This window comes from Pygocentrus nattereri, chromosome 12 (genome assembly GCF_015220715.1).
Source record: "Pygocentrus nattereri isolate fPygNat1 chromosome 12, fPygNat1.pri, whole genome shotgun sequence".
Taxonomy (NCBI): Eukaryota; Metazoa; Chordata; class Actinopteri; order Characiformes; family Serrasalmidae; genus Pygocentrus; species Pygocentrus nattereri.
Genome location: NC_051222.1, coordinates 28,004,760 through 28,017,693, shown reverse-complemented (window position 1 = coordinate 28,017,693; position 12,934 = coordinate 28,004,760). Strand labels below are relative to the sequence as shown.

The 12,934-nt window shown below is 40.8% G+C and overlaps 1 protein-coding gene across 20 annotated transcripts in view; it reads left to right on the top strand.

Moving 5' to 3' along the window:
• The window catches only part of rims1b (regulating synaptic membrane exocytosis 1b), a 105,340-nt gene that overhangs the window by 44,802 nt on the left and 47,604 nt on the right, over window positions 1–12,934 (top strand). For all 20 annotated transcript variants that reach the window (XM_037543711.1, XM_037543700.1, XM_037543699.1 and 17 more), the window contains 4 exons: window positions 5,157–5,440; window positions 7,336–8,228; window positions 10,425–10,465; window positions 12,597–12,707. In XM_037543711.1, the coding sequence (XP_037399608.1) occupies window positions 5,157–5,440; window positions 7,336–8,228; window positions 10,425–10,465; window positions 12,597–12,707 (1,329 nt within the window). The remainder of the gene's footprint in view (window positions 1–5,156; window positions 5,441–7,335; window positions 8,229–10,424; window positions 10,466–12,596; window positions 12,708–12,934) is intronic.

The window sequence follows — 12,934 nt, the reverse complement described above, 5'->3', positions numbered from 1 at the left end:
TGCACCTACAGCTCACGCCTCTTGTCTTATGTTAGGATTTTATGTAAGGAGGGCAGTGTAACAATAAGCTCTTCCCTCCTACGCTCGTCTTCTGCTATAGTAGGTTCAACAGTCCCTCTATCGAGGAACGAGCAGAGGCTGCAGTTTATGCCTGGGTTGGGCTTTAATCTCTCTCCCTCCCTTTTCTCTCTCTCTCTCTCTCTCTCTCTCTCTCTCTCTCTCTCTGTCACGATATTCAAGTTTTGGTGTCCTACATTTTGATTTTTTTTTGATTTTTTTTTTTATCTTTGTTCTACTAGTTTAGAACCCAGCAGACAGCAGTGAGCTGTAGAAAGATGGGAGGCAGAATGATGTATTCTGGCTTATTGAGCGATAGGCCTTTGAGAAAGTGCAAAAAAAAGAAAAAAGAACCGTCTCCCAAGCGGCTCGAATTCGATCTTATTCAAGGATTAAAGTCTGGATTATTTTACTGCACACAGCTATTGTAGAGTAATCTATCTGTTCACCATCAAGTCTTTTATTCTCGTATCAAAATCATGTGGTTTTAGTTGTCTCAGCTTAAAACTCATTCCAGGTCCCACTCCTACAGGTGAGCATTTCAGGCTAATATCTGCCTTTGAGGAAAAAAAACTTGATCCCACTCCAGTTTTGTCCACAATTTAATGCTTGGTCTCAACGCCTCCATGACTCAGTGCATCCATACGGGCAGGCCAGGGGGCTGCATTGTCATGCCTGGCGGTTTGAATAATGGCGAGGGGCTAGCGGTAGCACTAGGCGGTGGGATTAGCGCAGATCGCTAATCCTTCCTGGGAGGGTTTCTCTGGGTGCCTGACAGCTGTGGGCCTCTGGACATCAGATTTACCTCAGATTACGCTGGAACAAGGCCAACTGGATCCAATCAGGGCATGATGCTCTCTCTATCTCTCTCTCTCTCGGCAACTCCCATTCTGTCCTAGAACAAGCTCCATCGCTTTCCCTCATCTAGGGACGGTCTGTTGGATATTTACTTGTTTTTTGAAGTTTTTTGGACTTCTACAATGCCACACGATGCCCCTTTGACCCTGTAAGAGGGGACAGTTCTCCACTAGGATGCCTCCATGTGAGTACGGTTTGTAGAGATCCAGCAGTCACCTAGCCTGATTGTTAGCCCCGTCACACTGCAGGTGTTTTTCAGATGGACCATATGCTAATACGAGCCTTAACGAATCCTGTCACATTCCTTGTCAGAAGCAGATGTGCTCTGCCTAGGGCTTGTTTTCTAGTCAAGTTTTGTTTGGTGATAGAACTCTTTTTTTTTTCTCAGAGAAACACGGCCTGGTTTTTGCAGCAGATATTGGTGCCGGCTTTCGTAATCTGTCTGCATTTGATCAGCATTAGGCACTATGGGCGATTGTGATGACACTGTCTGCTCAGGCAGTGATTGTTGTTACTGATGTAGGTACCAAATAATGTACGTAGGTTAATAACTACACACTGCAAAAATGGGAGCTTGTCAAAATAATTTTAAATATAGTCAAAAAATTTGATATCTCCTCTTTTGAGATTGTTGTAATCTTAAATCAAGCCTAATGTCTTTATTTATAGACATAATCTACTTATTTTATCTAATTTTATCAAGTAAAATGGTCCCACTATACTGACAGATTATACCCACTATACTGACAATTTAGCTTGTTTAAAGGAGTGATCTGCCAGTATAGTGAGATCATTTTACTTCATAAAATTACCTAAAATAAGTAAATATTGTCTAGAAATAAGGTAAATAATCTCATAATAACTGCAAGACCATCTCAAAATGGGAAATATTAGATATTTTGACTAGATTTAAGATAATTTCACTTACAAGGTACCAATTTTTGTAATGCAATAGCATTTAAAAGTTTGGAATAACTATTTTAAAGTATGGAATCACTTTTGTATAATAAAATTTAATTTGTTGACTAAACATGTACGAAACAATTTTGTTATGATCCGTCTCTATAGGTTTCAACTAATATGTAGGAGGCTGTAAAAAATGAAGAAATTTTAGATCCAGTCTCACGAGTGATGAGCAGAGCTGTAGGATTCCTTATTGACTGTTAAAGATATAGATCTAGTAAAATTAACGCCCAGAATGCCTTGCATTTGAACATTGGTGATCAAATCTCAATGTGAAATTACTGTAAATAAATGTGTCATTTATTAACTACTTGCTGGTAGCGCTGATGGGGGAATTGGTGTTATTCTATGTGTGTCATACATATCTGCTGATACCAATACATAAACATTTATAAAATGTAAATTGTGGGACAAGATCTCCCTGGATTTGCATTATGGGGAAAAAATAGACATTATTTTTATGGGTTAAAAAAATACAGTACAATTAAAAATAATTCAGATACAGCTGTGCTAAAAAAATTTGGCACCCCAGGTCAAATGACATTTTGTTTACTGGAATGAAGTGAAAACATCCTCTATAGGAACACATTTCTGTACATTTTAATAGACAATTACTGCTTATTTGCCGAATGTAATATATTGGGTGCCAGAATAAAACCTTAAATGTGGCCTGTGCAAAAGTTTGGCCCATTTTATATTTTGTATTAGATTTTTTCAAATTTTAAAATGCTAAACTCAGAAAATAAGTAGAAATTGTGCACTAAATTTGCTGAAAAAATGCAATATTCAAATTAGTTCACTGTAGAGGATTCACTTAGGAAATCATGTAAAAACATGTAACTTGATGGGAGTGTTCAAACCTTGACTGTTTGATAGCCCAGTATCTCCAGAACTTTCTGAATAGAATAAATACACTGTGAAATACTAGTTTTATACCTGTCCAGGGTGTATCCTGCCTTCCGCCCAAGGACTGCTGGGATAGGCTCCAGTACCCCCCCCATGACCCTGATGGAGAAGCGGCTTAGAAAATGGATGGATGGATGGATGGATGGATGGATGGATGGATGGATGGATACTAGTTTGATGTATTAGTCAAATGTCAACATTAAAATACCTTCATTTTTTAGCTTACAGTGCAATCACTGCATTATTACTGAATAAAATAACAGCAAATGTTCATACAATGAGTGATTCCAAACTTTCGAATGTTAGTCTATATGATTTCAGCATCTAAACTAATCTTTCCTTGCAAAAAGACATTGAAAAGGAACAAGAGGACGTGCTTGTTACTAAACTGCTAGATCGTGTTCTGTGCTTGGACTCAGACCAACAGCCTTTATGTCCTGCAACAGGAGTGGATTTACTGACAATCTTGGGTGCTTGTACAAGTCTAAAGAGGGATCAATAGATTGGACCTCTGTGCTTTAGGAGTTCAGTAGTGGGATTGATAGATTGGGCTTCTGTGCTTTTAAAGTCACAAACGTGTTGAGGAGGCTGGAGCTGTTTGTTTGATTTAGCATCTGCGCTAATAGTGTCTGATCAAGCTTGGCTGGACTCCACAGTGAATCCGCAACAGGAAGAGAGAGACTGAGAAAGAGAGAGAGCGGAAGAAGAGAAACGTCGTCTAGGCCAAGGTATTTTTAGGAAGCCTCATTCGTCCATCTCATAAATGAACCATCAGAGAGCTCTATCAGAGCTTAAAACCAGACAAGGAGAGAGGAAGAAGGAGAAGAGAGGAAATGAATAACAGGTTGATGAATGCTATTGCTGGAACCTGCATATGACTTAAGGTCACTGTTGTGTATGAATGAGAGAATTTGTCTGTGTATCTGGGTGAGAGAGTGTAAGACCATGTTGATTGTAGTCGTTGTATTTTGCATGCAACTTTGAAGTCTGACACTTGTCTGATCGTGTTTCTGCGTGATTTTGGAATGATGCCACTTTGGAAGAATCACTTAGGCTCCCTAGAAATGTTCAATGGATTGTTTTTTAAAGCCCTTAGAAGAACCCCTTTTGCCTCCCTATACCTTTTAATAGATTATTTTTTATAGACTATAGAATGAGAACCTTTTCTTTGATTCTTCTTTAAAAGGCCTTGAAGAAGCACTTTAGAACCTCTTCTTACACCCTAAAGAATCTTTCAGTTGATTATCACCTTTGGCTCGTGTAAAACTTTCAATGGATGTTTCCTCATAGACCATAGAGATACCATTTTGGTTCCTCAAAGGCCTTTTAAATGGGTGGTTTTAGAAGACCATATAAGAGCCACTTTTGGGCTCCTCAAGAACCTATTAGTGGATGATTCCTTAAAGACCCTGAAAAAATACACTTTTAGCTCTCTAAAAGATTCTTTGAGTTGATGGTTCTTTAAAGCCCTTAAAAGAACCACTTTTTGGTCCTTAGAGAACCTGTTAGTGGGTGGTTCTCTAAAGCCTGTAGGAGAACCACCTTTGGCTCACTAAAGCTCCCAAAATAACCTTTCAATAGATTATTTTTATGAGAATGAGAACATTTTAGTTGATGCTTCTTTAAAAGGCCAATGAAGAACCACTTTTGGCTCCCTAAAGAATGGAACCACTTCTCACACCCTGAAGAACCTTTCAGCTGATGGTTCGTTAAAGACCACTGAAGAATTACTTTTAGCACATGAAAAACGTTCAGTGGAAGTTTCCTCATAGACCACAAACAAACTTTTGTTTCCTCAAAGACCTTTTGAGGGATTGGTTGGTTCTTAGAAGACCATGTAAGGGCCACTTTTGGGCTCTAAAGACCATGGAAGAATCACGTCTGGCTCCCCCAAAACATTACAGTTGATGTTTTTTAAAGACTGTAGAAGAACTATTTTTTACTCCATATAGAACCTTTCATTACATTACAGTTGATGTATTTTAAAGACTGTAGAAGAACCATTTTTTACTCCATATAGAACCTTTCAATGGAGAGTTATTTAAAGATCTTAGAAGAACCACATTTGGCTCCCTATAGAACCTGAGGAACTGCTGCTGGTTAGCTAATAAATCTTTCAATAAATTGTTCTTTAAAGACCAGAAAATAACAAAAAATAACTTTTAATCGGTAGTTCTGCTTTTGTAAATGAGACATTGTTTGAAAAACCTTTTTAAAGAGCTTCCACATAACGAAGAAAAGAATGTTCCACATAATTGGTTATACCAGTATAGGAAGTATTTAGGAACCTTTATTTTTTGAGAGTATACTCCGAGGACATTCCACCTGTATGAATCTCTCTCCAGCGCCTCCTTCCTCTGTCTCTTTGGCAGGTGATGTGGGTATGCAACCTGTGCAGGAAGCAGCAGGAGATCCTCACTAAGTCTGGGGAATGGTTCTCGTCGGGGCCCAGGGGCAGGCCGCTGAGCCTGGGCGCTCCTGTGACCATCCCTGAGGCCGACGGGGACAGGAAGCTGCGTTCCAGGTCCCAGGCCCCTGCCGGCACTAACCTTGCTGTTGCTGACACCCAGGCGCCTGCCACTGGACCTCCTGACCGGGCCAAGGGAGCGGACACTATGCCAGCCTCACGAGCCCGGAGTGAACCTCCACGAGAGAAGTAAGCCTGCTAGTGCCACATTTATGAGTGTTTGCCATATGCAATTAAACATCCTACCAGCTGTCTTACAGGACAATAACCTGCACAACTGACACTGGACAAATTTGTCATCTTTTTGTTTGAAATATTGCAACATACAATCATGTTGGCTTTATTTCCATTCACAACAGCCATAAAGTACAAGTTATTCATTTCTAGTCAGAAAAAAGCAGGAAATTCATATTTTTATGAGAAAATCACACAAAACCACCAACACACTCAAGTATAATACCAAATCTATCAGTATTTCATTTGTCCATTCTTTAGTGCACTCTACTGCCACTTTAACTCTTCCATCCTCCTAATCTTAAAACCAACCAGCTGTTATCTTCTGCTTCAAAGAAACACACAAGAAACAACCTTAGCTCACTTTACCTGCCTTACAAATTTCCTATGGATCTAAAATGGCTAAAGAAACTATTCCTGAGGATTAGATATAAGATTTAAGGAAGGGGAAAGTCTGAGGAAAAATAAGAGACAGCTCTGTAAGATAATGGGCACTAATGAAGGCAAAGAGTGGATTCATCAAATGCTGAAAAAGTGCTGTTTCGCTTAACGTGAGATGCAATATCAGCTTCTTGTATCACAACGTTCTCTGAAGTCCTAGTTCATGTGCTCAGTCAAAAACTTCATTACAAATAAAAATATAATCCATCATTTATCCACGAGTCCATGATTCATTGATTCATATTGTGCTACTGATCATAAAACTGTGACAGATACATCTGAGAACATCTGGTTTCGACTGGTGAGCGTCAGCGTGCCTTAGTGCTGTTGCGTCTTATGGACGTACACTTTCTCGATCGACATGTGACAAAATCCACTTTTCACACAGACCCATTTTTCGCATGCTGAATGTGGTCTACTGCTTTTGTTTGTAATCCCTTTAAAAAAGGAAAGGGAAAAAATAATGTTGCCCTCGCTTTGAGTAAATTGAAGCTGGGTCAGAAGATTTCTCACCAGAAAGGCTTTGATTTGTTATTTTGTCCATATGAAAGCAGATCAGCAGTGTTTTTACTAATGTACGTGCTGTATTTTGAAGTTTCGGCTCCAGTTTTGCCAGATTGTCAGGAGTCAGGAGGGTGTTGAATGTTACACTGTACTCTTCATTGAATTACTTCCTGTTTCCTGTATTTTAATTTAAAGACATTAAAAATTTGGATTACACTGACTGCTTGAAATCGGTAACTCATTGTTCATTGAAGATCTGACCCACCATTTCCCAGTTGTTTGATTGTCTGTCAGATGGTCTTTATAAACTCACAATGTCAAAAAAATTGTCATAGCACTAAATTATGATTTTCCTGTTTTAGTGGACACTGCAACTTGGTCACATCTGGAGAGATGTATCAAGGCAGATCATATTTTCTACAAAATGCTCATAGCACGCGTTTATCATTCACGAATGCGCCCACTGCTGCTCTGATTGTTGTTCTCTCAAAAGAGCTCAGTAACACGGAGTTAAACCACTGGCTTGTCATATTGATTTATTAACTACTCATGTATTAGAAGCTGTTTGTGTAGTTGTGGGAAATGTATTAGAGAGTTTTCAAGGATTAAGAGCCTTCATAACACATTCGTTATTTGTAAGATCTACTTCATCTTGCTGGATCCATCACTACTAAATGTTCTGGGACACATTAAACCCTGGTCACATTAAACCAGGTTGGTCTTCTGTGTTCTGACTGGAAATATGTTATAACATGGAAATATGTGGTAACAGAACATGCTCAAGTTTACAGTTTAAGTTAACAACTTCATAAGACACTGGAGTGCAAATTTATGACCTCGCATTATGAGAACCCTCTGAATACTGAATTAGTCCTGATTCCTGTCTCTTTCTCCTGATCCAATAGGAAGAGGCCTGTATCCCTACATGAGCAGAATGGCAAGGTGATCGGCCGAGGTGAGAGGAGGGTGGGGCCAGGCAGGCTGACAGGACAGGCTTCAGAGGATCGTGCTCCAGGGGAAAGGCGGGAAGGCAGGCGTCTAGAGAAAGGCCATTCAAACGAATACGACCATCCAGAGGGTGAACTCGCCCACCCTGACCAGCGACGGAGACAAGAAGAAGAGGAGCGAGAGCGTCAGCGGCGGGAGGAGGAGTACCAGACCCGTTACCGTAGTGACCCCAACTTGGCCCGGTACCCTGTCAAGCCTCAAAAAGAGGAGCAGGAGATGCGAATGCATGCCAAAGTGTCCAAAATGCGTCAAGAGCGTCACCATAGTGACCTGGCCATAAATGAGGTGGGGCTGGCTCAGGATGGGGGCGAGGCCCCAGGCAGCCGGCTAGGCAGGAGGGTGCCATCCAATGACGATCGCAAGGCACTTTTAGAAAACCACCGGGCGTACTCTGTGGACAGGACCGTGGGGGGTGGGGGTGGTGGTGGTGGTAGTGGGGGACATGTGCCCCTCCAAAAACAGGGTCACAGTGGTCCTCGTATGGGCCCCGGAGGCCCCCCAGATCTCAGGGATGGACCGGACTGGGGCCCTAAGGACCATCTGGAGCCCGGGTCAGCAGCTTTACTACACAAAACCAAGCGTGAGAAGGCTGCGGAAAGCTTCCGGAAAGATTCCTCTCTCAGCTCTGACCAGTCGGAATGTCTCCGGCCCCCTCCTCCCAGGGCTTACAGGCCCAAACGTGGCCTCAACAAGAGGCAGATGTCCATTAGCAGCTCAGAGGAGGAAGGAGGGTCCACTCCGGAGTACACCAGCTGCGAAGATGTGGAGATTGAGAGTGTCAGTGAGAAAGGTGCAGACCCTTCTGCTTTAGTTTCTACAATGGAGATTAAGGTTAAAAAGGCTCTACAGTTAGTTTATGAGTGTTCTGCTTCTTAAAAATTACACAGAAGGGAACCTTACACAGTATTGCAAACAGTAACCAGGCAGAAATCTACGGAAGCCCATTTTGATAAGGTAGACAAGAAAAAGAATCACCTATATATTTTTTCTCCTTCTGTTTCTGACAGATGTATGTCGAAATATTGACTTCTAAGCTCAGAATAATTACGTATTTTCTTACTACGTGGAATTAATGACTTATTATGTTGAAATAATGGGTTAATATGTCAAAGTAATGACTTGTTGTCTTGTACTAAAGTAATAATATTTGTAAATAATTACTAAGTTTAATTATTGTCAAATATGTCATTATTTCAATATATTAAGTCGGTGTTCTGAGAAAATTAATAATTATTTTGAGATACTATGTCAATATTTGGACATATTCCTCCTCTACTTGGCTGGAATGAGCTTCCATAGAAATCACATTTCCAGAAAGGAAACGTATTATTTAATTATGTATTTCGATATATATTTGTTCCTTTCAAAACTTTTAGTAAATTTTTTTTTTATCTTAGATAACAAGATATAGATATGTCAGTACTGCTGCACATCCATATTGCTATGCGAAACCAATGCTGGAATACCAGTATAGACGATGCGTCGTTCAACATTACTTATACCATTCTTGAAAAATAGTTCATAGGCCTAACGCTTGACAAATGCTAGGAGTTCTGAACAACTTCCAGATTTATGATATTTTCACTGGTTCATTGCTTCGTTTTAAGCCCCTGCCTTTGGTTTTCCCAAGAGCCTCCGTTCACAAAGTAAAAATAACATAGAACTATGTTTCAAGCCACTGCAACAAATGGTATTTATTTGGAAAGTTCCCTCCTTTTTTAGGACAGCAGATTTGGGAATTAGGTCAGTGGCTCGCTCATGTAATGCAGTCCGGTGACTGACGGACTCTCTTCAATCCCGGGATGTGCTATGTTAATTTTCCCAGGACTTTTGTGGCCATGACGGCTGCAGATTCACCCTTGAGTAAGCCATGCCAGGCTGGATGCCATTATGCTTTGGGGCCATTCCATCCTTCTTAATTTACAGTTTACTCTTGGTGCTCAGTGTCCCCATCCTGATGTGTTTTGCTAAGCCAGATTAAAGGTTGACTGCTAATGGCTAGCAGGCCATGTACAATTAGCCATCTTAGCTGCCCAAATAGTAGAAGAAATTGTGTTTAATTAAAATTGAATGATTTTGGTCAAAATGGTGTAGATTTCCACAGAAGTTGTGGAGAGCAGAGTTGGAAAGCTGAGGTAGCTTTAGCGATAGATTTAGTTGAACCTGGAATGGGATGTTTAATAAAATACTAATGTTTATCTCAGTAAATTTGGATTCAGAAAGACCTCCCAGATTTTGGAGTCTGATGTACTAAAGCCTCCCTCCCTCAAAGAAAGCAGCATGAATCATTCTTGTTCTTGCTAACAAGCAAGAACTGTTAGTTGGGCTAACAGCGAATAGGAGGCGGCTCATAGCATCCAGACTGGCTGTCGTTAATCTGTGTCCTTATTTACCCTTTTTCATTAAGCTATCCTTCCGCTAGCATTGGCTGTGTACCCTACTGCAGCCTTATGGGTGGATTATATGGTCACTGCTAAAGGTCCTGCTACCCGTCTCACTAATGTCACCTGCTAAACGTTGTTAGGGATCTGTTGTGCATCGTTCTCTCATGGTGTCACTTTAGGTCAAAGCTGACCTCACAAGATCTGACACTAAATGATTTAAACCCAAAGGTCACTCTGATCCTAGAGCTGTGCTGAGATCTAACAGTGTCCTAGAGCAGTAGGTCTAAACTTAGCATGGCTAAACATTCAGTACATGTAAAGAACAAAAGTCTGCACACTATTAGTCTGCACTACTAAAGTCATTTCACAGAATGTTTATTTGTAGTGTGCCCGTTTAGTGGTTTTGAACCCAGCTTGAGGGGAAATCCCACTATATATAGCACATATCGATGTATTTTTTATGACTTTTATATTTTATAACTCACTGCACTAATGGAGCCAAAGCAAATATGGTTCCCTTTACATAGCATATGTAATGACTGCTCACTGTCTAAGCTTTTTCCTGTCTACTCTACCATTTCCTGTTTGTTCTTTCTCTGTAGGTGACTGGGATTGCCATCCTCTAGATCCAGCTGTGTGGCACGTAAGTTTTTATTCATATATTCTATATATCTCATATATATATCTATAGTAAAGAGAAGGGAATTCGTTAACAGGCTCATATATTTTTAAATTTGTTTGTGGATGGCAATAGATTGTCCAAGTATTGTCACTGCGATGTAGACTAAAGCATAGTGTCAGGCATGTGTCATAATTATGTACATATTGAAATACCGAAGCATCAGCGTAGAGAAAGACACAGGGAAGGCCATGATTCCACCAGGAGAAGTGCTCTTTATTAAACACAGGGCAGATAGTGGTTGGTTAGTGTAGTGGGTAACACCTCTGCCTTCTACGCTGTAGACTGGGGTTCAATCCCCGACCAGGGCAAACACCCTACACTATACCAATAAGGGTCCTTGGGCAAGACTCCTAACACCACCTTGGCCTACCTGTGTAAAATGATCAAATTGTAAGTCGCTCTGGATAAGAGCGTCAGCCAAATGCCATAAATGTAAATGTAAATGTAGACATAGCCCTGAACTCATGGGGGAGGTCACCACTAGTCATACACTTCACCCTCATGGTGGCCACCAACCCACACTAGCTAAACCCATTCCTCAACATAGAATAACACAATAAACACAAACCACGAAAAGCAACATAAACAACACTTAAGTCCCTTTTCCAGAGGGTATGTGCCTCTTATGAGCCTCCTGCCTCTGTTATAACTGTTGTATAATAAGTAATATAAAGCTTAAGCCTCTTTTTTTTGTTGTTTTTTTACTATGCCAACATTGCAAATATCAGATCGGTATCAGCTGATACTCAAGGTTTCAATCCTGATATTGGTAAACAAAAAAACACAACTTGGGGTGGAGTGTATCCAATTTTAATGTCTTCAAACTCTCTCCTAATATTACTGTGTTATATGATATTATGAGAGGGTGGAGTGTCAGTGTCAGAAACTTTTATGCCTCCTCGATCCAAAATAAATAAATAATCAAAACTTCGGACACCAAATAAGTGAAAACAGTGCATCATTCGGTAAATGTCAAACCATCTATCTAACAATTCATAAATTTTTTACAGTGCCACTAACTACAAAAGAGGAGCTGGTCAGCATTAGCATTACAGCTCTACTCACCAAAGAACATGTTCACTTCTGGCAAACTAAAGCAAAGACAGAAGTTTAAACGCTTATAATTCAAATCTGAAGAAGTGAAGTCATGTTGACCTGTCCGGGGTGTGTCCTGACTTCTGCCCAATGGCCGCTGGGATGGGCTCCAGCAACCCCCACGACCCAGAAGGAGAAGTGGCTTAGAAGACATATGTGTGTGTGTGTGTGTGTGTGTGTGTGTGTGTGAAGTCATGCCACTGGCTTTAAAAGGACAGAAGTGCAGTAGCTAATCAGGTCCAAATACACCAGAACAGATTTTATTGCAAACAGTGCCACACACCACAGTACAGGTTTGCTTCTGAATAACTGGTGCTCTGCTGAATCAAGTTTAGATGCTAAAAACTAATGTGTGACAGAGAAAAAGTCAAGTGACTGCTGTTGGAGTGACAGAAGGAGGTAACCAAACCTGTTCTGTGGTGTTTGGGACTGTAGTTTTTTTGGCTAAGCTAACAAAAGCTTAATTATCAGGCCAAATGTGCCACAAAGCACAAGCTTGCTTCCAGCTAACTGATGCTAAAATGACACCCATTAAGATGGTGTCTGAGAGTGTAAGGTTGAGTGACTGATGTTTTAGCTGCTGTTAGCTGTCACTGAGCTGATATCATGCTTAGTTTTTCGTCTTTCTATCAGCGCCATTTATAAAGTCCCTTTAAATCTGGACAGGTCATAATTTTTAAATACTGTCATCATTTTTAAATGTACTCTTAACATTCTTAATAATTTTTTCAAATGTTACTTCTGTTGTCTTTAATACTGATAGCTTGGTAACATTTTAATAGTCCAGTAAGGGGAAAATTTCATGCCCAGAAGACGTTACGAAGGACATGCAAACTGGGTATAACACCTCTCATACCGTAAGTCCTTGGTAATGCACAGTATGTGTGTGTGTGTGTGTGTGTGAGTGTGTGTGTTTTATTGGACAGTGTATATGCATCAGTGCGAGAGTGTACTCATCATTAATGGGATTGAAAAGCATCGTTCCATTTCTCCTCAGCATCCTGTTACCTGGCAGCCGTCCAAAGAAGGAGATCATTTGATCGGCCGCATTACTCTGAGCAAGCGCTCGGCCATGCCCCGAGAAGCTGGCTCGCTGCTAGGGCTAAAGGTGAGCCTGTCAGCGCCTCTCTACTGCTGCCAACTGCTGTACATTACACAACTTACACATCTCTGTCTGCATCGCCCACCTAACATAACGCAACACTACATTACACATGGCTAGGCTCTGGATTGAGGTTTACCTGAGCTCTTCCCTGCTTCACGACTTCCTGTGTACCGCTGCCAGTTACTGTCCATTACATCTCTGTCTGCATCTCTCACCTCAACATTTCATTC